At 46.5% G+C, this 27674-nt stretch overlaps 1 protein-coding gene across 7 annotated transcripts in view; it reads right to left on the bottom strand.

Annotated features, from left to right (window-relative positions):
• The window catches only part of TBC1D1 (TBC1 domain family member 1), a 216136-nt gene that overhangs the window by 22874 nt on the left and 165588 nt on the right, over nucleotides 1-27674 (bottom strand). For all 7 annotated transcript variants that reach the window (XM_047090943.1, XM_047090944.1, XM_047090945.1 and 4 more), the window contains 3 exons: nucleotides 23513-23698; nucleotides 17379-17540; nucleotides 11319-11477 (listed from right to left, as the gene is read on the bottom strand). In XM_047090943.1, the coding sequence (XP_046946899.1) occupies nucleotides 11319-11477; nucleotides 17379-17540; nucleotides 23513-23698 (507 nt within the window). The remainder of the gene's footprint in view (nucleotides 1-11318; nucleotides 11478-17378; nucleotides 17541-23512; nucleotides 23699-27674) is intronic.

The raw sequence follows: 27674 nt of genomic DNA, 5'->3' as shown, positions 1-27674 counted from the left end.
GCAGGCAGCCCCCTAGGAAGCTTCAGGGATTGCTCCAGCCGCCTTCCCCGCAGCTTTGCCACCAAACAGTATGTTACGAGAAAGCAAACCTTAGGCCAAATTCCGCCCAACACATGACCTTTATCAGCACGCTGACGTGAAAAAAAGAACCACATGAGAACTTCTCATGCTCTATCTTCAGGCTTCCAACAAGCACCTCTTGGAAAAGGTCCAGCTGGAGGAGGGTCCCGGGACAGTCTGACGGCAGAGCCAGGCCACCAATGGTGTCACACCGAGGCTCCATGGACCGCAGGACCCAAAGGGCGTTGGCCTCAAGCTCTGCTCCGCAGTTGCTGGTGGCAAGGCCCGAACACTTTCTGATCAACTACAGATCTGGAATGTTATCCAATTTCACCAAGAAAAACTTCCACGTAGCATCTCCTCTGCTAAGAACAAGCCCTCAGATGCACACTTGGATAGCATCTGAAGTACATATGCAAACACCTCTGGACTGTGGGTCTCTGACTTAGGAAACTTCAAAAAGCCATCCACACACTCTACGTGGGGACAGGACTTATCTTAGAAGCCCATACATCACACTGATAATACTCCACGGAGCGTTTTACCACCATGCAGGCAGTAACATTACCCGCATTTTACTGAGAAAAACGCGGTGGGTGAAGGCCCTTCAGTAAAATCACCCAGCTATTAAGTGGCCAACCGAGGATCTGAACTCCGGTCCCTAACTCCGGAGACAGAGTTCTCACACCATAGATGTCAAAGGAAAAGGTATGGGAATAGGGGAAAAATAGCTATTACCACGCACAGTGTCCCCAGCTCACAGCACGAGTTGCCAGGAGAGCCAAAGTCCTGCCTTCCTTTTTTTCATGGAGACTTCAAGTCCTCTGCCGCCTCAGCAAAGCATTCCCCTGGGGAGTCCCAGCTCCTCCAACTCGGTTAGTGTTTTCTGCTTTACTTCTCACTCAGCATTTTCACACAGTCCCTTGTACCAGGCACTGTTGTCTCCATTTGTTCCAGCTGTGTGACCTTGGGCACTCGGTGGATCCCTGAGAGCCTCCCCTTCTCGCCCGGAAGGAGGGAGTGTGACTGCACTCGATGGGGCTGCCGTGAGGATTAGACACAAGAGGGTGTGCGTGCCTGCTGTGACGCCACACATAGCTGGCACCGAATAAATACCCGCCACGGGGGCGGGATGCCCCACGTGACCACCGAGCCTGGGTTCTGACGACGACGGTTATTCATGGGAAAGGTCTGTTCAAGCAGCAGCACACGTTAGGCCTGCTTCGTGCACCAAAGAACACGCAAGCTAGATGTGGGCTTTCCAAAGTCCTCATGTGAGCACGCCAACAGAATCCTTCCCCCAGCCCGGCCTCGGTGCTCCCCTGGGGACAGGAACTGTGCCACAGAACTGAAAGATGCACCTTTTTTTTTTTTTTTTTTGGCCCTTAAGAGACTCACAGTCTGGTAGGGGAAAAAAAAGGGGGGATAAATCCAGAAAACTCAATATTCAGTGACCACAGGTCTTACACAGGGTGCTGAGGACAGGAGGTCGTGGCCCTGGTTCATGAGGCTGTCACCTGAGAGAGACGATTTCACATGACTGAAGATACTAGCGGTTCTCTGCCATCGCATGGGGACAGCGAGCACTGGAAGGACAGGCACAGAAGGACAGTTTATAGAGATGAGCCCGAAAGCCAAGAGGCCTGACCCAGGCCCAGGCCAGGAGTCCAGGAAGGCTGTTTGGAGGAAGTGACCAAGCAGGGGAAACAGGTGTGAACCAAGCAGGCCGGTGGGGAAAGCACGCAGGCAGCAGCAATCACACAAGCAGGACCCCCAGGTCTGGGGTTGGCCCATCGGGAGAGAGGACGGGAGAGTTAAGAGCAGGGCCTGTAAGCAAAGGGCTTGGAAAGCAGGCTTAGCCCATGGGCCATGTGAGGGCCATGGAGTCAGCAGGTCACTGAGGGGTCAGAGACATGATTCCTCGCTAAAGAAAACTCCAGGAGCCGGCCTGCAAAACAACCCAGGGCAGGCAAGGGCCAGAGGACGTCAGCCCGGACACAAGCCAGGGAGCGGTCACAGGCCCTTACCCGGGAGAGCAGTGGTGGGGCAGTGTGACCAGCACTGGACTCTGGACTTACTCTCGGGACAGGCTTAGACTGAGGAGAGAGTGGAGAGCAGGCCGCAGCGTTTCTAGCCTGGGAAACCAGGTGAGTCATCAAAATGAAGAACTAATCAGGAAGAGCAGACAGGGTAGAGGGTGGGGCAAATTCCTATTGGGACCTATAAAGCTTGGAGAACCTCATAAACGGAACCAACTCAGTATAGTTCTGCAGTCGCTCAACCAAAACCCTTGAAGGAAATGCATTTCACAATTCAGAGTCTGAATTTTAGAAAGGTGACACATAGGTTGTATGTTACATAACCCTAGTAAGAGGGGCTGAGGATCGCAGCGTCATCACACTTACGATACTGCAGCGATACTAATGCAAAGCCACACTAAGGAGAACAGCAAAGTCTATGAAAGGCCTCATGGCAGTTTGAGTCAAACTTTGCCTCCAAAGAGTCCGGGACTCATGACGTTCTGCCAAAAAAGGAGTTACAGAAAAACTTTTGGTTTTCATCAGCCTTTTGGGTTTTGGAATTACAGGTCTAGGACTATAGACCTGTGTTAATTTCTATCACAATTTACAACAAATTAGGTGAGAAAATACATCACAGAATATTTTTAAGAGAAAGTACCCTTCTGCTTCCAAATGCTTGAATTTGGCTTAGCAAGCGCTATTCACTATTCAACCTTGTTCCCGGAGGACTCACTTTTAAAAATGTTTTTAAATTTATTTATGTATTTATGTATGTATGTATGTATGTATTTATTTATTTATTTATTTAAAGAGAGAGAGAGAGAGAGAGAGAGAGAGAGAGAGAGAGAGAGAATATATCCCAAGCAGTCTCCACACTATTTGCAAAGAGCACAACATGGGGCTCAATCTCATGAACCGTGAAATCATGACCTGAGCCAAAATCAAGAGTCAGACACTTACTGACTGAGCCACACAGGTTCCCCTGGAGGACTCACTTTTATGAAAGTGAAAACAGGGTAATTACCCATACAGAAGGGACCAGGTAGGAAGTAGAAAGCTAGGGGCCACTTGTGAGGAACAATTAGGTTTTATTTTAGGCCCTCGGAAACTTCACAAAAAGGGAAGGAAAGGAAAGGAAAGGTAACACGTGTGTGGGGTAGGGTGCACATCTTGGACCGGGACGGACAGAACTTGGTTCTCAGGCTCAGTCTTAATTCACCCATGCAACCTCAACAAGAGGTGTCATCCTTCCCATTTTTAATAGTGGAGAAAAAAACAAAACAATACAACCACAATGTAGAACTTAGCTGAGTGTCTTACATAAAACATGACAGATGAGCTCTGATGAATGGAGAGAAAATGTTCCTATGTGGATCTGTCCACGAGGCAGCGTGGTCAAGTGCAGAGGAGTAGCCCACAATTCCAACCGCAGCATGTGTAGCTCGGAATGGACCACCAAACCCGTCTGACACACATTTTCCTCTTCTTTAAAGGGCAGAATGCATACTTTGTGGGGCTGGGAGTACACACACGTTCAATGCCCCACACAAGTGGGTGCAATTAATGGTGCTCAAGCATGGGCAATGGTCCTCAGATCTGCCACACGAAAAACATACAAAAACCCAGCTTCCAACCAAGACAGGAGGAAAAAAAAAAAAAAAGCATACACACAACAGCTCTGTAGCAAAAATGCACAACTTCTCTTTCAAGGTAGAGGCACAACTTTTTCTCTACTGACTATAAGGTTCCATCTAAGTTTAAAAACCTCATGTTCTAACAAACTTCTGAGGCAAAGTACAGGCCTAGCAACTGATTTCCATGGAATTTAGAATTTCATCAACACGTGGAACTGAACGCTGATAACAATTCCAAATAAAAATAGGAATAAACAGCATCACCATCTAGATTCACCAAAACACCAGTGAGCCCCAAACTTCCAGATCTTCAGGAATTACCCAGACTGGTCTAGTCTCCCATGCTGCAGTGTCAGAAGCTGTCACTGATTTTCTTTATGCAAGAAACCTGTCCACACAAACCTGACTGAGCTGCAACAAACGTCCCAGTGTTCCCAATGCCATTCTCAATGCCATTTCCTGTCTCACAGCGTCTGGGACTAGGCACAGCAAGAGAGGCCACCGCACTGACTCCTAAGTAGGGACAGTCACAAGCTTCTGGTCTTAAGCTCTTGACTAAAGGGACAAGAAGAAGGACTGCCCATCTGACTTTGTAGTGCAGTCTATGTACTGAATTCTATTTGGGGGGACGCTGTTTCCCTACTTTACATGTTTCTAGGTCAATAGTTCTCAATGTATGGTCGGTCTTTCAAGGGTCCATGTGGTCCTTCCTCCCTTTTCCAGCTATATATCTATCTATGCAAGGTTGGCTTTGTCTTCATATATTTCAAACAACATAAACGCAACAGATTGAATGCAGAAACAAAAATGAGAATCAGTTAATTCTATTTATCCAGACGTTAAAACGTAAAACAGTGCCTCCAAATTTCTTTTATTTTGGAAAATGCATTGTTCATAATGGTATGTTTATAGGTATGTGTTTATCATGGTTCTTTTAAAAGAACACCGCAGCTCACCCACGCTCTTGAGTACACACCCAGGAGAGGGAGGGAAGGGAGGAGGCGAGCCTGGTGAGCAGAAAATGGACCAGGCCGATTAAAAACGTTCCTGGAGAATCTGCATCTGCATTCACGTAATCTGGTACTGAGTGCTGCAACCCTCCAACCCCATTTAGAAGGTACTAAGTCAGCGCCAGGAAAGAGCCCTGCATTTTATAAAGACCACGTATCTGCATGTTAATCTGCCGCTGGTGACTGGAGTCTTGGGCAGTGCACACATCAGGACTTGTTTAGCCCCTTGGACCTCACTGCTCACTACGCACATTATTAACTACAAGTAAAAGGCTGCTTACCATGCATGTTTGTTCAAAGTCTGTGCAGATTCTAGAAGAAGGGTCTGACTCAGTGAGAAGGGTAGAAGCTGCACCCGCCTGCCCACCCACCCGCCTGCCCAGGAACAGCATACTGAGCACTGAAAGAAAGACTCCGGCTTGGGAAAAGTACCTTGCTCCTGCCAACCCTGAGGGAAACGGGGTAAAAACTGTGAAGCCCTTCCTTCCTGCACATGCATCAGGCTACAGTACCTGCCTCTTTAAACACCATTTTATCATCTGCTATGAAGTAGAGAAACGTAGGCCTTCAGATTTCTCTCTAGGGCAGGGTGTCCCTCACATATAGAGCGAGGAGACTGCTGAGTGACCAGAGTCAAATATGAACAGAAAGAAACTCCTTATTTGTATTAAAAAGACATGGAATGATTTTGTGTCTCATACGTCTACGTGGTGACGCGTGCTGGAAAGACCTAGAAGGAGTCCCACAATTCAGACGTATTTCTAAATGACCTACAACTTAATTTCATGTAGTGCTCAACAGTCTAAGTGTTGACCCTGCTAAGGGATGGTTTTCCAGGATGAATCTTTCCTTCTCTGTCACTTTGAGGGTGAAGATGGGCTTTCTCCCAGCAGTTTCCAAACACTAATGACATCTGAATCACCCAAGCACTTGTAAACATGCACACTCCCGGCCCTCATCTAGAAAAGTCTTCTTCAGTGGCCCATCGGGGACGGTGACCTCAGGAATGTGTGTTTCTCACAAGGCCTTCAAGGGATCCTCAGGTGACCCGTGCCTGGTTCCGGGAGAAATACCATTCCAGTGTCAAGAGTGTCCTGCCCAACTCTCTCCACAGCTCACTTGACTTAATCCTGGGGAGACCCATGAGCCCCTCAGCATTGGTTTACTTCACTGCAGCTGCTACGGGAGGCCAGTGATCTCTCACACACCAGGCCACCTGCAAAGTTATTCGGTCTGCAATTGACAAGTTTCTTTCTTCGCTGCTTCCACAAGGGACCTGGCGACTCCTGTGTCTCCAGGGGGTGGTACTGGCAAACCAGCACTCTGACGTGACCCTCTGCCTCTCAGCTTCCTCATCTGCACAAGGAACAGTAACCCTAACAACTGAATGATCTCCAAGGCTCCTTCCCTGATGACAGCTGTGATCCCAAGGTCTTCTGAAATGGTCGCGTTTTAGCTCTGAGCCGAATTTGAGAAATACTGGAGAAAAGATATGCTCTGCGCAACTCCTCACAATTTTAATGAAATAATTTGGTCATCGGTTGTTTCACGTTGGTCTTTCCCGCTAGAATGTGTCTTTCTGAGAAGGCATGGAATGTACCAGGTGCTCAAGAGGCATCTGTGGAATGACTACTGAATGGCACGGGGGCAGAGTGGGGAGAGTGCATACAGAGTGCATCTTCTGTATGCAGATTATTTTTAGGAAACATTTGGCTGGGTCCAGTGACCGTTGGAACTGGCTCCTCCCGTGTCTGTGCACATCTCTGGTAAATTCCACAATCAGTGACCTCAAGTGGGTGGCTTAAAATTAGCCCATCTACACTGTGGAAATCTGCAAATTCTATCATCAGGCCTCCTTTTGAGGGGTTTGGGGGAGCTGTTTGCCAGCACACCGGTGACTGGCTTGAAGAATAGAGGGAGACATGAAGCCACCCCGCTGTATCACATCCACATTTAGTCCTGTCACTCTGAGGTTCAAGAGTGATCAATATGCTATTTCGGGGATCAATACGTTCCCATAATGTGGTCTTGATAATACCAGAGCCAAGGACAGACCTGCTGAAATTATGCATGTAGCCGTTGGTGCTGTGACTGTTGAGCTGTGACTGTTCATCTGACCTCCATCCTGCCCAAGTCCCCAACTGGACACAGAGGAGTGTTACAGAGCAAGACTGCTGTGCAACAAATTGTAGCTACTTTTCTGGGTTTTGCCATTAACGCTTTTTAGCTTCTCACACAGGACTTCAACCCAAAAATGAAACGGCTACCAGCACCCATCCTCTGCTAACGAACAACCCCATTTCCTATCCAAAGCGCACAGCACTCAGCTTTTGTGGCACGGCCAAGTGAGGCAAATACCAAAGAGGGAAGGAGAAGGGAAAACCCTGTCTGCCCTTCTATATTTAGTCTTCTTAAACACTCTCGGCTCATCCTTCACTCTGGAGGCTCTTCTCCTCCTCATCTTTTATGGATTCTAAAAAAGCAAGGAGAAAATTCTTTTTTATAACACTTGGATTACAGCTCCTTTTCTTCAAGATACCAGGCAGGCTTTACACCTTTGGTTACAATATGTTAAGTGGAAGCAAAAATCAGTACGACAGCTCCCATGCTGGATTGTGGACCCCACCATGTCCGTGGATACCTGCCTTTGCCTCTCGCTGCAGCATGGGCATGGCTAACCCCGTGTAGGTGTCACTGATGAAGGGTCTCTAGAAGTCCATCAGGGGCACCTGGGTGGCTCAGTTGGTTAAGCATCTGACTCTTGATTTCAGCTCAGGTCATGATCTCATGGTTGGTGGGACTGAGCCCCATGTTGGGCTCTGTGCTGAGAGCATGGAGACTGCTTGGGATATTCTCTCTCTCTCTCTCTCTCTCTCTCAAAAAAAAAAAAAAAAGACTCGAAGTCCCTCAAAAATACTATTACTGGTCACCAAAGACTCACTAGACCTCTGTGGAGTATATAAGCTATGCCACCGCTTTACTAACCTATAGAACACAGATTAATAAAACAAGTAATTGATGTGGGGGAGGATCGGGAGCAGTTTCTATCTGTGTTCTCGGATTACCTGTTCACATTTTGTTCTGGCTAAATCCCTCCTATCAGGGGAGAGGATGGAGAGCCTCATAGGTGCACGTTCTGAGTGCTGAAAGGTATCCAGGCTGGGATGCCAGGGACAGGAGCCCTGAAATGGTAGAAGACCGAGGAAGGGAGCGTGAAGGGGGTCTCCAGCTAGCTGCTCACTGTCACCGGCAGCTTTTAAGTGTGGCCGTGACCAGAGTGAGAGGCACAGCCAGAAGGCAGGATGTTGGTTGTCATGTGGTCTACTCAGTAGGGAGAGCCAGAGAAGAGAAAAGCTGCAATTAGCTGGGGGCAGCACGAATCACTGTAGGTGGAACCAGGCTTAAGAGGCTGGGGCAGGTTCCTGAACTAAGAATGATTCGCTAAGCATCCTCTGCTCTATTTTCCCTGGGCTGGGTGTGGTCATCCCTAAGGTGGGGAAGCTGTGTTGGCAGGTGGGAGGCAGATCCAAGAAAGACAGAAGCTACAGAGTGTCCTGGAAGGGACACGATACAGACACTAAGATGACCTAGGTTCCAGAACTTTCTGCCACTGAGCAGCTTGTAACTGGGACAAAGCACACGACCTCTCTGGGCTTCGTTTATCATCTCTAAAGTGGAAATAATATGTGTCCACATTCACATAGTGTTGTGTAAAGTTGAAACCTGACAAGGCTAAGCAATATGTTTTATAAACTATGAAACTGCCTGACTACCTATTATTCTTACTCTTTGCAGGGAAAAATCGTATAAAAAGCTGATTACATTAGCAGCTCATTTCAGAAAATAAAGCAAGCGGCAGGAAAACAAAAACCCATGAAGTTCCAAAATACCCCAATCAACAGGCATTCTGTTGTGGCCAGGATAAAGATGCCGCCTTCCAGGAAAAACTGAAATACGGATTTGTTTTTGGGCAGCACTGCACACCTTTACTAGGCCTCGCGTTAGCCACAGTGCAGACTAAATAGAGAGTATAGACTAAACAACTAGGTGGGCACACGCTGCCCCTTGGCGAGGAGTGAGGGGGAAGCAGTGGCAAAGTCTGCTAGAACTCCCGCGTGAGCGCTCCCTGAAACCCGACTGAGCAGAGCCCGTGGGCTGCACGCCGGGGCCCACCGCTGGGTGGTCTTCCCAGCTCAAGTCAGGGGAGCAGTCTGGCTCTGGAAGGCTCCCTGGATAAAACCCGGAGACACGCACAGAGGTTTCTTGAAGACGCACTGCTGCAAAGAGCTTTTTCAGGCCTCGGGCGTGCATTCGGAGGGCCCGCAGTAGAGGCCAGGCCAGGACTGGGAAAGAGGTGAGGCGGAGAGGCAGCCAGTGCGGTCGGGGAGGGTGGCTGCAGCCGGCCTCTGGGGGGTGCAAGGGGGTGCTGGGAGACAGACAGGGACCAGAGGATGTGAGTACAGCCTGGCCCGGCCCGTGAACGAGAAAAGGCAGCGTCTCAACTCTCACGAGCCCAGTGCTGACCGGAGGACAGGCTGCAGTGGGCTCACAGCAGGGGCGGCACCCCCACCCCAGTCCCTTGAGCTGACCTGGCCTTCTCTTCCCCATCTGCAGAAAAGTGAGTACAGGAGAGCACCAGGAGACAGAGAAGGGAACATCTTTACTGAAGAAGGGAGAACATGGTCCCGCCTCCTCCTCCCACCCCACCGTGGAGTGGGGGGCAGATGCAGAAAACGGCTGTGCCTCCCACCCCCTTCCACCTCCTACTCTCGATTTATTTTTCATTTCATTTCATGTGATAGGAACACAGTGTCATTTTTCTGTTACTCATCACATCAGCAAACAGCTGCCAGGTCACAAAACTGCTTTCCTTGAGGTCAGTGGGCCAAACGGGCTCCAGCCCCACGCCTTGTACACTGTCCCCACGGAGTCATCATGGTCCGTCAGCATCTCCCTTCACCCGGCCAGCCATTTCCACGGGAACACATGGGGATCCTGGGCTCAGAGGGCCTCAGGACAGAGGGGCCTTACTGTGGCACACAGCCACAGGGGGGTGAGGTCCTGCCAGTTAACTGTGTGTCTATGGTCGAGAGCAGACCTCTCTGTGCCTCAGTTTCCTCATTTCTTAAGAGGATACGGGGCCCATTTCCCAGGGCCGTTACGGGGGTCATGTGAGAGTGGCATGCCAGTGTGGTGGCTCCTGTTCAGCAGCTCAGACTTCTCAGCACCTACTATGTGACGGGCTCTGTCCCAGAAGCTGGGGGTAGGAAGGTACATCAGCCCCAGTCCAGCCCACAGAGCACGGCATTAGACAGAGAAGGGCAGTAGGAAGGCGCTGCCCATTCACTGAGGACACTGGCTGGGGAGGGAGGGGTAGAGGGCACAGACCCTGCAGCCACACTGCTCAGCAGCACACCAGCTGTGTTACTTTAAGCAAGTTACTTAAGGTCTCTCAGTGTTTCAATCTTCTCAACTCTCAACAGAGATAGAACAATAGGTAGCTGGTCCTGGTGTGAAAACTAAAGAAGGCGAGTTAAGTAACTTTACACAGCATTTGGCTCAAGGTAAAGTTACATAGTAGCTTTAAGTAACAACAGTAATTGGAACAATAATGAATGTGTAAGTATCATGGAACGGGACAGAGAGGCTTAGCAGCAGCACCTCGGCGTCTGAAGGCACAGTTTCTCAGAGGTGACATCTGAGCTCGGACCTAATGAAGAACTTTTATGCAGTTGACCTTTTAATCTGCTCTGTGGCCAGACAGATAAGACTCGATGCTGTCTGATCTAGATCACACCCCAGATTACTGGGAAATATCCTCGCCTCCCGGCTACTGCACGGCCACTGCGGGGCCCAAAGCACAGACGGACCCTCGGGTGCCCTTGGTGGCAGCAGCAGCCGGGATGGACGTTCCGGAAGCAGGACCATGTCCTCTAAAAGCCACAGGGCCGAGCTCCTGCCACGTGGGGCCAGAAGAAGATGCACCCCACCTGCACCCACGGCCACGGACAGGTCAGGGGCCCTTTCATATACCACAGCTACATCCCAATTCCATGAGTCCTTCACCGGGGCACCTGCGGATACAGCCAATACACTGTGTCCGTCTTAGCATTTTTTAACACTGTTCAAGAGACCAGGTGTCACCCCGTTTCCAAAACAAAATGGCCCACAACCCACCCACAAACTGCTTTCCACAATTTTTCTCATAAGTGCTGTTTGTAATTAGTAAAGACCAGGGGGCGGCTCCTGTGATTAGACCAAGCCTTGGTATGGACACTTCTGTTTTCCAGGACGTTCCTTTGGTTGACGATAAAACTGCCTATCAGTATCTGAATTACTGAACTGAACGATGATCACGAGCAGAGCCTTCGTGCGGAGCGGAGTCAACAACAGAGAGAGAGACTTTTTATACACTTTCAAGTACATGACTCCAGGCAGCTGTGATTACTCCAGGGCTTTTCCAATTGAACGTCTCAGCAGTAAATTTTGATTGCTAAACCTAAAGGCGGATCACTAAATAACTCAGACAGTCTCTCCAGACTTTTCAAGTGAGTGGACCTTCCATTTTCATGTCGAACCAAATGCAGACTTACCGAGGTCAATAAGAATCGCGTGCTGTTGGGAGGTGAGCCGTTTCAAGAGTTCTTTGTATGGCGTGTCCTTTGGCTGCTGCTTACTGGGAAACTGGTGTTTGAGGTGGTGCTGCTCTGCTAGGAATTTCCAGATCTCCCCCCGGTGATGACGTGGCACACCTTCAGGAGAAGGGGCAGGAAACAGAGAGATTTTATGCTCAGAGTACAACATAATAATAAAAATGAGTTAGGTTTCACTCCACTGATAACCTCTTGTTTCATATGAATTAGCAGCGTCGAAAGGGAAAGGAAACAACTAAAATTTTGTCCTACCTGCTCCCCTTCCTTCCTTCCTCCACACCCCCGTCCTCCCCACCCCTCCGCTGGCCCCTCGCACTTTCCTTACGGCTTTCAAATATATATGATGTTCGGACTGTGCTACACTTGGGGGGGGGGTGGATAAGCTGATGAATACGAGCCCCCATCTGGTGCCAATTAATGTTCGAGGGAAAGACTCCCAGGCTTGTAAAACTACAATGCAAAATGTTGTCTCATACGAGGGTTCAGACGAAGGATGGCAAGATTTCACAGAATCCTTCACTTGTGCCAAGATGTAAGACTGTGGGAAGGGTAAGGGAGAGAGAAGACACGTCGGAGGAAGAAAACTCTCCGTGTTTCTCTGCCTCAGGTGCAGGGCGCATGTGTGGTGGGGGCAGGTGGCAGTGGGAAGGGGGAAGGGATTTATTAGAGGCGAAGTAAAAGGCAAGCTACCTGCACTTTATGTGGCAGCTCTGGGGAACCCCGGAATGTTTTTGAGCTGGGGAGGGGGCAGCCTAATTGGGGAATACGGATTAGACACCGTCTACAAGGTGGGCTAAGAAAGGGACAAGAGGCCGGACTGGCCGCCGTCCACACAAACGTGCCTCGGGCAGCATTCAACTGGGACGGGAAAACAAGAAAAGCCACCGGAGAGCCTCTATTCCACATTTTCAGTACAACTGATTTGACTATGCAACGTGATTAAAAATGTCCTCTGAAACTAGGAGAAGTTCTCTTAAAGCCAATGATGTCATTTAAGGCAAACTTTGCAGGAATATTGACGGTTTTGATTCAGAACTTTTTGGTTCACCATTAAGCTGTTACAAGGCCCGAATGTAGAAATGGGGAGACAAGGGAGCCTGCAGAGTAAGACACCAGATCTGTCTCATCTCTGACAGGAGTCCTCTGGAGAGAAAAGGAGCCTCTGATTGAGGGACTGAGGTCTCCTTCCTTCCACGAAAAAATGGGACCGCTTTGAACACTTTCCTGCTCATCAGAGCGTCTGCCCAGGAAGACAGTTTTCCTGGTTTTCCACTGGCCACATCTGACGGAAGTCTGTACCCTTGGCAAGACAGCCGCGGCAGGTTAGACCAGCACGAGGTTGCCAGGTGCTGTCGCCATCCTAAGTACTGCGTCGTCGTCGTCCCCACGACCCGCTGAGGGACACTGGATGATGACCCTTCCTGGTAAAGACAAGGAAGCTGAAGCCCACAGGAACAGGTCCCTCAGCCGAGATCACCCAGCTGGGTAGGAGCAGAGCAGAGGGAGGGACTGTCGTCTCTGTCAGAGCAGTCAGCAAGCTGCTACTCGGGTGGGGACCAGAGAACATGTATTTTGTGTTCTTGCCTGGCGGTTAATAATGAAATCATCATTTGTGGATCTGAACCAGATAGTGGTCAATTTCATTTATTACCAGATCCACAAGGAACTATTTAGAACAATCACTCAGCCATCTCCTAGAAATATCCTGGGTACGGTAAGCAATTTGACTTTTCCCTTACACAGCCCAGTTGTAAAAGAAAACAAAAAAGGCGAGCCTGTGGGAGAAATACAGGGCCACACTTCACTGTGACCACAACTTACACCCTCTCTAAATGCTGGTCTTGGCATTAATCTCATGATCCTGTGTAGTGGGTTGAATGGTGGCCCCCAAAGATGTGTGTCTGCATCCTAACCCCTGGAACCTGTGAACATGATTTGGAAAAAGAGTCTTTGTAGACATAATTAAGGTCTGAAAATGAGATCAGCATCCTTATGATGCAAGTGGGCCCTCTATCCAATGACGTGTGTCATTACAAGAGACACAGAGAAGACGAGAAGAGCAGGCAATGTGATCATGGAGACAGAGAGCACAGTGACGCAGCCACAAGCCAAGGGATGCCCAGTGCGTCCCTGCCCACACCCTGACCCCAGACTTCTAGCCTCCAGGAGTGTGAGAAGAAAATTTCTGTTTTAGCCATCAATTTTGTAATAATTTGTTACGGAAGCAACAGGAAACTAACACACCCTGACATCTGCCTTTTTAGATTACTCCATTCTTCTCTCCCTGCTTCGAAGAATATCATTGTGTGTGTGTGTGTGTGTGTGTGTGTGTGTGTGTGTACACACACGCACACAAGCCCTTAACATTTCAAACTATAATAGAAGTAAATGTGGCCTGAAAAACAGTCACCATGTTAAGTGATTTATAGTGGGGCTTTTTCACAAACTATTATTTTCAAACTGGGATATTTTCCCAAGGTATGAGATAACCAATTTCCTCTTATTACTAAATCATTCCCATTATCTTATCAGACGTTTATTTTTTGGAAGAAGAGAATATCGCTTGTGTCATTGGACAGTACCACATATTCTCGTATTTAAGAGAGCTTAGGTTTTGTGATTTAAAAACAAAGAGTCGTGCGAATTGGAGCCAATGTTTTTGCTGAGAAGGACTGGAACAGCCTTCCCCATGCTCAGTTTTGCCTCCACTCGTACCCTGGGCCTGCAGGCAGGGTTCCGGGTGGACAGGAGGCCACTCTCCCCCTGAATATAAATACCTTTTTATTTTTACTGACTTCAAGAGTAATTTGTGCTCACCACTTAAAAAAAAAAAAGCCCTTCTAAAAATGCAAAAGGTATAAAGAAAGTGAAAAACCACTCACTCATAACTAGAGTGAACACATAATTCACCACGCCAAAGCAGGAAGCATTTGAAAGCAGAGAGGAAGACTATTTATTATTTCACTGGGACAAGCTGTAAACCAGGGCTGTGCCAGGTAAACCGGATGTATGGTCATCCTATTACTCGGATATGTGCAATTGTGTCATGCATGTGTCACACACTATGTGCATACAGAAATATACAACTGTACATGAGACCATACAGTATTTTTTTTTCATTTACTTATCTCACACATCTCTTACACCAGTAAATACAAATCTACTGTGTCATTTTCGAAGACTATGGCACAGGGCAGTCACATGGCAGGAGTTTCTGGTTCTGTTTTAGCTACTGGCTACACAACGCCATAATATGCATTCTTCCTACTGCAGTACATTTTTGGCTGGTTAATTTCTAGAACAGGTTTCTACATGTGGCATTGCTAGATCACAGGTAAGCAGTGTTTGCATCTGGCCTGAACTGCCAACTGCTGAGGTGCCCTCTTCGCAATCTCAATCCTAGAAAAGTATACTCCGGTTCACAAAGCTCTACCTTGCTATCTTCAGTGAAATCATTTAAACCCAAACTAAGCTTTGAGTTATTTAAAGCTCTACAGAATTATTCTTCCTTCTCCTAAGCTGACAAACTAATCCTGCTGCTCTGATCCAATTTTAACTTGGAAGGCTTATAAATCCCTTTTTCCATCACTTAGGGGTCCTCAGACCATTAAGAGGAAGGGCCTCATCACCTACACAGGGACTATCTTCTCTTTCAAAGTCTCTGTAGTAACTTGGCCTCTACCTAAGAAGCCAAAGGGGTGGTTCTGACCCCCCCTTAATCTCGTTTTTTTATTCTGAGCTACAAGATGGACTGTGGGCATTTGTTTGGAGTCATTACATCTTATGTGTTAAAACCAGCCGAATAACTGAAAAAGCCCCTTGTGCAGTTAGAGTTTCCACCACAGAAGGTATGATATGACCATGTCAGTGGACACAAGAGGGTTAGCCTCAGCTCATCTCAGTTTACAAACTGTATAATCACCTATCCCAAAGTTCACTACACAGGTTCCAGATGCCTGGAGTGTTTCCATCAGTTCCCTCTTGTCAAATACATAACGAAAACCAGTATCTCCAGGTGCCGGTTTCTAAGAAACTCAAACATTCAGAACAGCTGTCACAGACCCATGCGATTTACCTTTTGTACAAGCAAAGCCACCTGAAGACCATCATATAGTCAATAGTGAAAAGGGAAAGAACAGAGTCCTTCTTTTCTCTGCTTTCTCCCTTTTCCAAACGGCAATCTGGGGCCACTTGGTGCAATGGTAAGCCTCCAGCAATCACTAGGGGCAAAAGAACGTGAGAACTGGAAGAGAGTTGTGAGACCCTCTGTAGGGTCTATGCCTCTCACTCTAGCTGCCAGAAGGCTGGAGCCCAAGAGGGCGAGGACACCTGCCAAAGGTCACACGGGAAGCCGCTGGCCAATTAAGAGTCTGAGTCCTCACCACCCGCCACACTTCTGCTCTCTGAGGAGAGCACTGCCGAGGCAGGTCCAACCACAGGTAGTGCTGTGTGGTGGTGAGAACTCCAGGAGATGGGTGTGTGAACAGGCCCTGGGCCCATTACAACAGAGTCATGTTTCCTTATCCATAGAAAGGGGAAAGTCGTAACTAGCAATCACTACATATTATTACTGAAAGTGACACAGTCAAGTTCAGATAAAGGTTAAATAATGCCCACAGACTACAGTAGGAGTAAATGCTTTGGCCCACTCACTCTCTTGAGATAAGTAACACTGTGTAACTTCTTCCGCTGAGCTGCTAACAAAGTCCACAGAAGAAAACTAAGCTTCATACATATTTGAACTGCTTTGTCTGAATTCTTGGTTATTCTTGACTAAACTGACCAGAGCTTGATAACCACTAAAATTAGACTCCAAAGGTCTCTGATCTTGCCGGCAGATGCTAATATACATTTATTTAAAAGAAATGGTTGTTTTACTTGAACACTAATAATCATCAAAGTTAAGCTGTAAAGGGGCGCCTGGGTGGCGCAGTCGGTTAAGCGTCCGACTTCAGCCAGGTCACGATCTCGCGGTCTGTGAGTTCGAGCCCCGCGTCAGGCTCTGGGCTGATGGCTCGGAGCCTGGAGCCTGTTTCCGATTCTGTGTCTCCCTCTCTCTCTGCCCCTCCCCCGTTCATGCTCTGTCTCTCTCTGTCCCAAAAATAAATAAAAAAACATTGAAAAAAAAAAATTTAAAAAAAAAAGTTAAGCTGTAAAATGGAGCTACTCAAACTATTTGTGAAGAACCAGTTTTTGTTTTCTTTTAAAATGTTCCAATCCACTGCTGATACTTTTATAAAATACAGTAAAAATGAATTTATATAAAAATGAAACAGAAAAAAAAGACTGATAAAAGACAAGTCCACTTTTTTTTTTTTTTTTTTTTGGATCACCCTTGTCAAATTACTGGAAAAGTTTCTAAATGTTTAGTCCCAAGTCCTATTCTTAGGCCAGTAGCAGTGTGGACTGGCACACTGTCAGTACACCACACTAAAAACCCACAAACACCGCCTACCCACCCGGGCCCTCCAGGGTAGCAGGGATGTGCAGTGTGCTTCCAGGTATCAGCTTTTTTACTGCTCACAGCAATCACTGTCATCGCCCACACCTCACAAACAGGGAAAGTGGAACTCAGAGAGGCTAAGTCACTCGCCTAAGATCACCTGGCAAATCAGTAGGGCTGGGATCTAAACCTGGGACGACCTGTCCGAAGTCTGTGCATAAAACTGTGTTGTTTCCCTAGAGAAGCCGTGCAATCAGTTTTTGCTTTACCATCTAACTTAGATATGTCATCATTACCCAGTTTGTAGGCAACTAAGCCCTGTTTTCCTATCTTCTTCCTGCTTCCTAGGCTTCTGGGCATTTTAATTAATTAAGAGGAATCATGAAAGGTGATGAAACTCACACAAATTAAGATATGTGGAAACAGACTACAGAAAGGTGTGGTAACTACGAGAGAAACAGCCACCAAAATTGGGCTTTAATGTTTTTTTATTCCATACCTCTTCCCAACATCAGTGGGAGGTAAGGATGGAGGGATGGATTCCCCATAAAGCTTACCTTGCCCAACAGCCGAATGCATTTTTTCCATGTCAAACTTAATTTTTGATCTTCCTGGAGTGCTAAGCATCTTTTCCCACACTGTGGTCACTTCTTTAAGACAAGGAGTGATTTCTTCATAATCAAGCTTTAGGCGCTTGTTCAGCAAATCGCTTTCAGAGGCTAGAAGAGATCATGCAAGAGTGTTAGAGAATGCTATGGCTACAAGTCTTCATTTCCTAGCATCTAGCATCGCTACTGAAATGGTGAGCAGTTACAGCCAAGCTGACAGGTCCAGACTAAAGTCACTGTTCCTGCGCCACCTCATTTTCCTTACCTTAGAAAAAGCTGAGTATGCCTAGTAGGTGTCCTTGATTTATTTCTCTGACCCCTGCACAACGCCCCGCCCTGCCCCAAGAAACCTGTTGGCTCCACTACTAAAATATATCCCATACCTGTCCAGTTCTATCAATCTTCACAGCTACCCTACTAAACTGCAAACATCTTAAGGACAGGAGCTATGCGTTAAGATTCCTGGTGCCTGGCATGGTTAGAGATGAACACAATTTCTTCATCTGAACCAGGAGAGCCTCTCCAAGGACAGTTCCTCCCTATTTAGAGCCAAACCTTCTTAGGTAGCCTCTACCTTGTCATGTTTCTGCTTCCTGCAGCTCAACAGAATAAATCTTCCCTTTCATATGACATCGCCCCAAATGTACGACGGTAGTTGTTATTTCCCACCAACTTTATTCAGCTTAAACTGCCTTAAGAATTATACCTGGATTACCAAACTGGGGTTGGGCGGGGGGAGAGGCAGGGAATTGATAAAGGAAAAGTTTAAATTGATGATTCTCAGGATTAACTCTGACAACTTCACTCCCACCTAAAACCATGATATTCTATTTCAACACAGTGGTGATGTCGTGAGCCCCCAAATCCATCCCACCTGAGGTCTCAGATCTTGACAACACATAGCATTGCCCAGCTAAATGAGCCAGTACACAGGCCTCTGCAGAGACGATCAACTATGGTCTTTATGATAATAATAAACAAATGCTATGTCCTAAGTACTTTATATTCAGCAGCAGTTAATCTTAATGACTCTCTGAGGCAGGGTGCTGGTTGAGAAAACCAAGGCCGAGAGGCTGACCAGCAACTCCCAGGTCCCTGAGCAGGAGGTGGGGCGGGCCTGGGGCCCTTGCCCTTCTCCATTGCACTATGGGGCTTATGGTTACACATCTTTTTTCTGCGACTAGGCATGTATCTATCAGGGGCCTGAAATGTTTGACAGAACCCAGGGGAACTTTCCAGGCCTGGAGTTTTTTCGAGTGAAAGATTTTCAACACAAATGTGATCTCTTTAACAGATACAGGGCCATTCAGATCTTTTTCTTCTCATTTCAGTTTTGGTAAACTGTACCTCTCATGCAATTTGTCTATTGCATCTCAACAGTTAAGTTTACTGGCATACAGCCATTCGTAGTCCTAGAGACACTGCTAAGTCAACGCAGACATCACATAAGTGTGTCTTCCCCAAGCCCCCTGAGAGTCCACATGCTCTCCCCGCCCCCAAGTGTGTCCTCCCCCAGCTCCCTGAAGGTCCTGGTGCTCCCTCCACCCCCGCCCCTCCAAGTGTGTCCTCCCTCAGCCCCCTGAAAGTCCACATGCTCTCCCCACCCCCATCCCCACTTGATTCAGGAGTAGAGGAGGGGCCACAGAAGTCGGAGGTGCTGGAGCAGGACCCAAAGTCCCCCTCCCCCCCCCATACCTTCCTCCAGGTCCAACCACTACACTGAACTCCAGTGCCTATTATTTTTAAAACGGGAATTACAGCTACCTCATTGAGTTATTCTTGTGAGGATTCAGTGAGATGAAATATACCAAGCATCCAAAAATTTCTGCTAATCAGCAAGTGCTCACAAATTATCAAAAATATAAAGACAAATAAGGAAAGGTCTAAAATGCTGCTTTACAAACTAAGTGCTGATAACATGAAATAAAATATTTTCTTTTTCCGTGTCAGAAATTGAGCAAAGACTAACTCAGTTAATCTAGTTAACACTACCCTAATGGTAAGACCTTATTCATGTGATGCATGGATTATGTGCTTAATGGACTTGATTACTGCCTTCAAGTACAAATGCAAGAAAAGATGCTGCTGAACACGTCCCTCATCCAGCCTCTCACTTCATGGACACAGAAACTGAAGTTCAGAGCAAGTATAGGGCTTGCCCTAAGTTATTTACTGGCTGGTGGGTAGTCAAGTGACTCCAGGCCTGGTGCTGCCTCTCTTGCGATTTTCTACCTACCATCTTTATTCTTTTCCTTCTCACTTTGAAGAATACATTTTTTTTAAGGTCCCATTAAACCACCTTGTGGCAAAGCAGGTTCAGGGCTAGCCTTGCTGGCCAGTGACTGCAGGTAGCACTGGGCTCTCAGTGCCAAGGGACATTTCTCTGACAGTGAGCTCTGCTGTGAGCCTGTCTGGCTGCACTAAAGAGCCCAGCAAGCTATGCAAGGAGCCTTCTCTGAACTCAACAGGACAATAACATCTAGCCAGAAGATTCCGCTGAAAAGGCTTAATCCATGTATTTTACTGTTGGCCTAAGCACCATCCTGCAGTTTGAGTGTCCTAACATTGCTGCCTAAAATCCAGAGCCTCCAAAATGTCTTATTAAGCAAAATGGATGCTACACGCTTGCAACAAATGTCAAAGCTCCCAGACAAGGCCTTTATGCACAAGACCAAACCGTTTAAAATATTAAATAAGGGTCTACAAACCCACAATTGAGTATTTCTGGGGCTATGGGACACTAGGACTACATGAGAGCAAACGTAACCTTACAGAAGATTCATCTAAAACATTTATTACCATCTACCATGAATGTATGAGCCTACTCAGACTTCGGACTAATGACGTTCAGGTCTGATTTATGTCTCTTACACAGGGTGGGCTGTAGCTGCCTGTCCCCAATCCTGCATCGCTAGTGACTGCCTTCACAAATAAAATGTTCTTCCAACTACCATCACCTCTTTTTTTTTTTAATTTTTTAAATGTTTTTATTTATTTTTGAGAGACACAGAGAGACAGAGCATGAGTGGGAGAGGGGCAGAGGGAAAGAGAGGGAGACACAGAATCTGAAGCAGGCTCCAGGCTCCGAGCTTTGAGCACAGAGCCTGACACGGGGCTCAAACTCATGATCTGCAAGATCATGACCTAAGCCAAAGTTGGCTTACAATTACATTTCAGTTAAAATACAAAATTCAATGTGTTATCATACCATTATGCAGATATAGTGTAACACTTTAATCTGAAGCATGAAATTTTGAATTACATCAGTCAGTGAGATAAGCAATAGTGTTCTGACCCCAAACCATGGTTGTACTGAACCACACATCCTGTCCTGCATTGGGCTTCTCACATCTTCATTTGTAATAGGGGAGGAATGGCCTTGCAGGGGGACATGGTGGAGACTGCTGGCTTGGGAGACAAGCAATGTATTTTGGTCCCAGAACCATTAAAAGTTATCTGGGGAAATTAGAATTCAGCTTTCAATATAGTCCCGCCTATAAGGGACTGAAGAGAATTTAGATGATGTGGTTTGGTTCCTGCTCAGATGCAATGCTTCCCGAATAGTAACAGATACTTAATCCACATATTCAAAATCTAGGATGGGGCGCCTAGTGGCTCAGTCGGTTAAGCATCTGACTTTAGCTCAGGTCATGATCTCGAGGTCCGTGAGTTCGAGCCCCATGTCAGGCTCTGTGCTGACAGCTCGGGAGCCTGGAGTCTGCTTTGGATTCTCTCTCTCTCTCTCTCTCTCTCTCTCTCTCTCTCTGCCCCTCCCCCACTGATGCTCTGTCTCTGCCTCAAAAATAAATGAACATTAAAAAAATTTTTTTAAATCTAGGAAATAGGCTTAATTAACCATGGAAGAACCTCCTCACACATGTTCTTCTCATTTCTTTCTCAAACAGCATGCAATCTAGCTTAAACACTAGATCAATTACAGGAACCATATCCCACACCCAGCTACAATTTAACTTTCCTTTAAAAAGAAGTTAAACAAACAAACAAACAGTGTAGCAGAATGACTGTCTCTCTAGTACATGGTATACTCCTGGTTGGTTCATGTCAAATCTTGCTTCTGTATTTAATGAGAAAGTTCTGCCCCCATCCCACCCCAACAAAGCTTACAAAATGTTTTTTTAGGCAATTCACGGTCAGGCTCTTATTGATGATGAAGTGTCTCAGCAATATAGGTACCGTACTCACAGAAACAGTCAATGCTTTCTGAATTAAACAATTTATTGTGCTTTCACCACAATGGTGAACACATATGTTGAACTTTATAGAGACAAAAAGAGAAATTAATGCAAATAGCAAGAATGCAAGACCTCACAGGATGGACCACCGCCAGATGGAATGAGGAAGCGGTGGCAAGATGTTGGCAAGGCCCAGTGAACTTGATGCAACACCTGGCCAGGTGTTCCAGGTCACCTTAGGGAACACTTCCCTGTTCACTCTTGTCTGTAATCATCATTTACACAGCTTCACAGAAGCTTTGCTCTCGTGGCACACTGATCAGTCACTTCGATGGCAGCCATGATGCCCCCCAACGTCCCAAGAAGCCAGCCGGTGCCATGCCCATTTTACAGCTACGCCCTGATTTTCCATGGCTGTCATTTGCAAGCAGACTGGCCCGGAGAAGTGTCAGGACTTATGGCCTACATGATGAACTGAACTGCCTCTCTGCTTTTCAACAAAGACCCCAACCCAATATATGCATGAATATGAGTCCTGTGCTCCAAAGCAGTCATGTAGCTGATGTACCTTCAGTGATGTGATCACTGTCAAGTCTCTTTCAAGCATCTGCTTTTAGAATTGCCTTCAAGAACACCCAAGAAAATGGTAGAAAAACCAAGTTGGAAGAAATCTTAGCAATCACTGCAGTAAACTCCCCTCACGGTTGCACCCTTTCCCACAGCACCTCGAGGGTCTCTCAGCCTCAATACTGGGTACAGGGACAGCCCACAGCACCTGTAAGTAGCCCACGCCAAATGCTCAACTACTTTCATATTCAAAGGTCTTATTACTTTGTATCTGACTTCGTGTTTTTGGTCAAAGATGACATGCGCTGGTGGACTATGAACCTTACGAGATTTGGTGCCTTAATAACCTTCAGCTCTATATGCAGACATCAAGATAGAAGACGAACATCTGCGGCCAAGGAGTAAATTCAATGAAATGTGCTCTAACTGCCAAACTGCTCTGGGCCGTGGCGGCACAAGTGAACCGCCCGCACAGCCTCCTTTGGAAAGAGTACGTTCAGATTTCCCCATCAAAATGCCCAGTATTTTATATCCAGTCAGCTCTCTATACTCCAGGACCCACGTTCTTTCCACCATACCACCCACTTCACTTAGCTGCTATGAAGATAATATTTTTTGGTTCAAGCAATAGTAAAGAAAACAGGAAATGAACAAAATCTAAACTTTCAAAGTTCAAGTTGTATTTTGATACTGACATAACCCCAGGCAAGAACTTGGCTGATGTGAGCCTCAGTTTCCTCTTCAGGCTAACACCTGCCTTCTGGAAAGCTGTCGGCAGCATTAAAAGAGTCTGTCTATAAAACATCTCGATCTTGTTCAGTTAGAACTCAGCTAATGCTGAAGCTTCGTCCTCTTTGCTTTAGGTTACCTGCAACCCACTCAAAAGGCACATAGAGTGAGGTTATGAACTTCACTGATTTGTGCAGGATTAGTTCACACCTACCACCCAGCACAGACTGTGGCTGGGGACAAAGTAAGGAGGGAAAGAGAAAACAAAACAAAAAAAACACTCTTCAGAGAGTTGAAGCTTACATTTGAGGGTTGTCTCTTGGAAGTTCCAGATGTTATGCCGCAAACGACCATCCAGGAATAATTTAATGCACTGGGTGAGGTTATCATGAAGCCTCCAGAAAGTAAAAAGCACTAACTCCACTTTGAAAAAGTAAACAGATATTTTGTATATATGTACGTATGTACGTATGTTAGAGCATCTTGGTTTGTTTTTTTAAAGATGGCATTCTTATGTGTGATGCGATTCACTTCAGAGCCAAGACAAATTAAGATTATCAGCCCTGTTCGTTCTAAAAAATATGGCAAACCAACCTTGCAGCTTCTGATTTTCCTTCTCCATTCTGAGCAGCAGGATCTGCTGTAGAATAGCCTTTTGCCATAACTCTCGAAGCTCACGAGATGTCCTTTTCCTCTCCTCTGGGACAGGGCCAGCGGGCCCATCTTCACAAACCGGTTCTAAAGGAGATCGTGGCGGTAGCTCTCCCAGCTCAGAGTAATCTGGGGACAGAAAAGGACATTTCAGAACAGTAAGACTTATATTTAAACATAGTGTCAGATCAGAAAATTCTGCTCGCTCGCATATTATGAAATGGTATCACCAGATTTAAAATTCAAGTTTTAATATGCATTGAAATAAATTGGGTGCGAGCTACAACCATCAAAGTATACATCAAACAGTAAGCAAAAGTTGTAGGAGCTGAAGAAATGTTCCAAGATACCTACTTTCAAAGGTGTAATATTTCTATTTTCTTCTGAGTTAGTGACTGTATTATTGGTAACAGCAAACGCTCTAGAGTGCTCACTCTGTACCAGATCGTCCTGGGGGCTTTATGGATACTAGTTTATTTAACACTCAACCACCCTCAAATGTAGCTACTGTAATTATTCAGTTTTAAAGAAAAGCAAACTGAAGCACATTTGACACTTGCCAACTGTCACACAGCCTGGAAGTACAGAGCCAGGACTGGGGGCCCAAGGAGTCTGGCCTCCATGTGCATTCTTAACCACTATGTTACAAGGCTAGGTATTTTGGAAGAAGATGAAAGCATATTTAATAGCCAATAATAACAGTGACCATTAACGGATCCTCTACCAAGTGCTGGGCACCACGCCAGGAGTTTTATACAGACAGACTCATTTAATCCTGATGACAACGCCAGAGGCAGGGATTAATTAGCCTGAAGAGAAAACTAAGGCTCAGCCAAGCAAAGTAACTTGCCCAGGATCAGGCAGTGAATACACAGGTGTGTTGGGATCGCAACCGATGTCTGCCTGATTTGGAAGTTCACGCCTTCTGCTAGATATCTCTATAATTCAGGTTTCCTATGTCACCAGTTTCCAAATTTCTAGTTATTAGTTGAAATCTCTTCACATTTCACGCATGTGTATCTTTCTCAACTGCAGACCCCACTGCTACACAAGGTTGTTATAACTCACAGATACCTTACAGACCAGCGGAAAGAATGCCCCACCTGCTCACTTTGAAACTAGTGGAGAAGAGCAAAAGCTCCTGTGTGAGCGGACCTCACCTGAGGCGAAGGATTCGTGGGAATGTCAGTCTAAACTGAATCTAAATAAAACCATGGTCTTAACACATGCTGTGAAAAGCCATTCAGACAACTCAAATCTCACAACCACCCAGATCACAACATTCAGTCTCTTCCAGTGTTCCAGTGCTCCAACACAATGCCACATGACGATTAATTTCCAGAACAGCTGTTAGCGTTGACTTCTCATTATCTTTGGCTAAGGTTGGGTTTGATTTGCTGCTATGAAATCTATGAAATCAAACATAAGCTACAAAACATTTCATTTCCTAAAGTCACTTGTCCATCTTAACTCCTCTTAAAGTTACTGGATTAAAATAATTTATGATAAGCATTAAGAATGCTCTGTGATCTCTGTAAGCATTTAAATACTTATCATCACATTTCTATCTGTTTATTTATGATCCTATTAAACGAATGAATACATTAAAATTCTTCTCTTGGAGGTAGTCTGTGCACATTTGTTCTTATAGAAGGGTGCTCACGTGTAATGGTCAGTATAAAAGCAGGAATCACACTTGTCTGTACAGAATGATCTCAATCTTATAAATATTATGAGAAGCAGTATAGTTCATTGATTACAAGGTCAGGCTCTGGAGCCAAGCTGTTTGGGTTTTAATCAAGACTCCACATTTTTTGATTTTGTGATCTTCAAGCTGCTTAACCTCTTTATGCCTCGGCTTCCCAATCTGCCGGGCAGGAATAACAGCACCTCCCTCACAGAACTGTTACAGGGATTGAGTTAATACATATCACATACACTAACTGAAACAGGGGTGAACACACAGTAAGAATACAGTGAATATTAGCTTTATTTGCTATTACATAGTCATTAAGGGCACACAAAAAAATATTGGAAGGAAACACATCAAGATTTTAGCCACTCAACTGTAAGCTCTAAGAAAGCAAGACAAGGCCACCTTGTCCCTGAGGGTTTCCCTGGCATCCGGCATAGTCCCTGACACCCAGCAGGTGCCTGGCACACAGCTATTGACTAAAAGAACAACTAGATGGGTACGATGTCTGGGTGTGCTTGCTGTTTTTCTCTGTATTTCCTACATTTGTGACAATGAATAATTTTCATAATTAAAAAACTGAGGAAAAATAATGCAAACCTGTGATGATGTAAATCAGAGATTGAAAAATGTTCTGCAAAACACTGAGAAAACAAACCAATCCCCCCCGACAGCTGTTAGCGTTAGTCGTTCCTGAACACAACATAGCTCAAGCTCTTCCTTTTTCAGAAGGAATTCTAGTCGGTGTTCTTATTTCATCTTGTTCTGCAGCCTCAACTCTTCCATTTGAGCTCTTGTCTTCCCTTTTTCCTTTTACCATCTTGGCCGATGAAACTCCGCTGAACAATGCGGTGGTGATTCAAGTTGTGTTTTGTCTCATATTGAAGGATTTATACGCCCACTGGCTGGCAAGGGTCTTGTTTCCAAAAGGTGATTGCTGGGAGACGGACTCACTGTGGGGCGGGAGGGGGGGGGCAGGCGGGGCAGGGAGGGGGGACAGGCTCGCCACACATGATTTCACGTGCACAGAGCAGGCAGCCAGGGACCCACCTGCGTGACGGAGCACGAGGAGCAGTCAGTCTAGAAATTCTTTCCCATTCTCAAACCCCGCTAATCAGTCAAGGGCTCATTCCTGCCTCCAACCTGCCCTCCCCTCTTCAACGCCTTTCTCCTCCGGAGCATCTTGCACAGTCCTACTGACTTTCAGACCCTGCAAGGTAATGAACAGAGCATAGCCCAGGCTGGACTTGATGGAACACGTCTGGGAGTTTCGGCTATTTGGTCCCCAGGTCCATCAGTCTCTGCCAGTTGGGTTGCTGACAAAAACCAGAGTCTTTTGAAGCTCCAGTGTTTGCTACTTTCTTCTTCCAAAGAAGTAGATCTGCAAGGAGTACAGGCATTGCCTGGCGATGAGGACATGCACTGCCTCCCTAATGTGCTCGCCTTGAGCTTAGTTTTCTTATTATCCGTCACGGCTCAGCCTGGTAAGCATTTACCATTGAGTCCTCAACACAAATACGCACGTCTGGGTCTCACAACCACCTCACGAACCAGGTGACACTGTCATCCCCATTTTACAGCCAGAATAACTAAGGTGCAGTGAAGTTTTGTAACCTGGGCCAGGCCGCATGGCTGGCAAGAGTCAGGGCCACGATGTGAAGTACAGAACATTCACCCAGGGCTCTTCTGACTTCCAGAAGAAGATGGGATCTTGCTAAAACCCAGATTCTGGTTTAGCAGATCTTTGGGGAGGCCGAGAGTTTGCATTTTTCAGAAGGAATTCAAGTCGGTGTTCTTATTTCATCTTATTCTGCAGCCTCAACTCCTCCATTTGAGCTCTTGTCTTCCCTTTTTTCTTTTACCATCTTGGCCGCTGAAACTCTGCCGAACAATGCAGTTCAAGTTCCCAGGCGATGCCGCCACCGCTGGCTCTCAGAGCTCCTTCTCCACAAGGCAGCTTTACCCCTGGCCCTCCCTCCCACAGCCCCCTGTACTGGGCACATCAGCTCATCTCCCTTCGCTGCTACCACTAGCAGCTAAAACTTCGTGCAGGCACTGTTGTCATCGACTGGGTGAATCGAGGCGTTCACACATGCCCACGGCTTGTCCTGGCCTCAGCCGGGGTGCCAAGGCCAAGCGCAGCATACAAAGAAAAATGACCAGTCCTAGTGTTAATTTCACCTCTGAATTCACGAAATAAAAGCTAATCCACTGTAAAGGTCACCAAATAAACCTAACAGCTGACAGCAGGCTTTTCGCAGCCTCAGCACGATTGACATTTTGGGCTGGATAATTCTTTGTCACAGGGGACTGTTCTCTGCATTTTAGAGGATTTAGCAGGCTCCCTAGGCTCTACACACCAGAGGACAGTAGTATTTGCCCACCCCAGGAGTGACCATCAAAAACGCCCTG

The sequence above is a fragment of the Lynx rufus genome, unplaced genomic scaffold, assembly GCF_022079265.1.
Source record: "Lynx rufus isolate CCGP_SWC_20201006 ecotype Redwood Valley unplaced genomic scaffold, mLynRuf1.p SCAF_3, whole genome shotgun sequence".
NCBI classification, from domain to species: Eukaryota; Metazoa; Chordata; class Mammalia; order Carnivora; family Felidae; genus Lynx; species Lynx rufus.
Note: the sequence above shows the minus strand (reverse complement) of the source record. Positions and strands in the feature narration are given on the sequence as shown.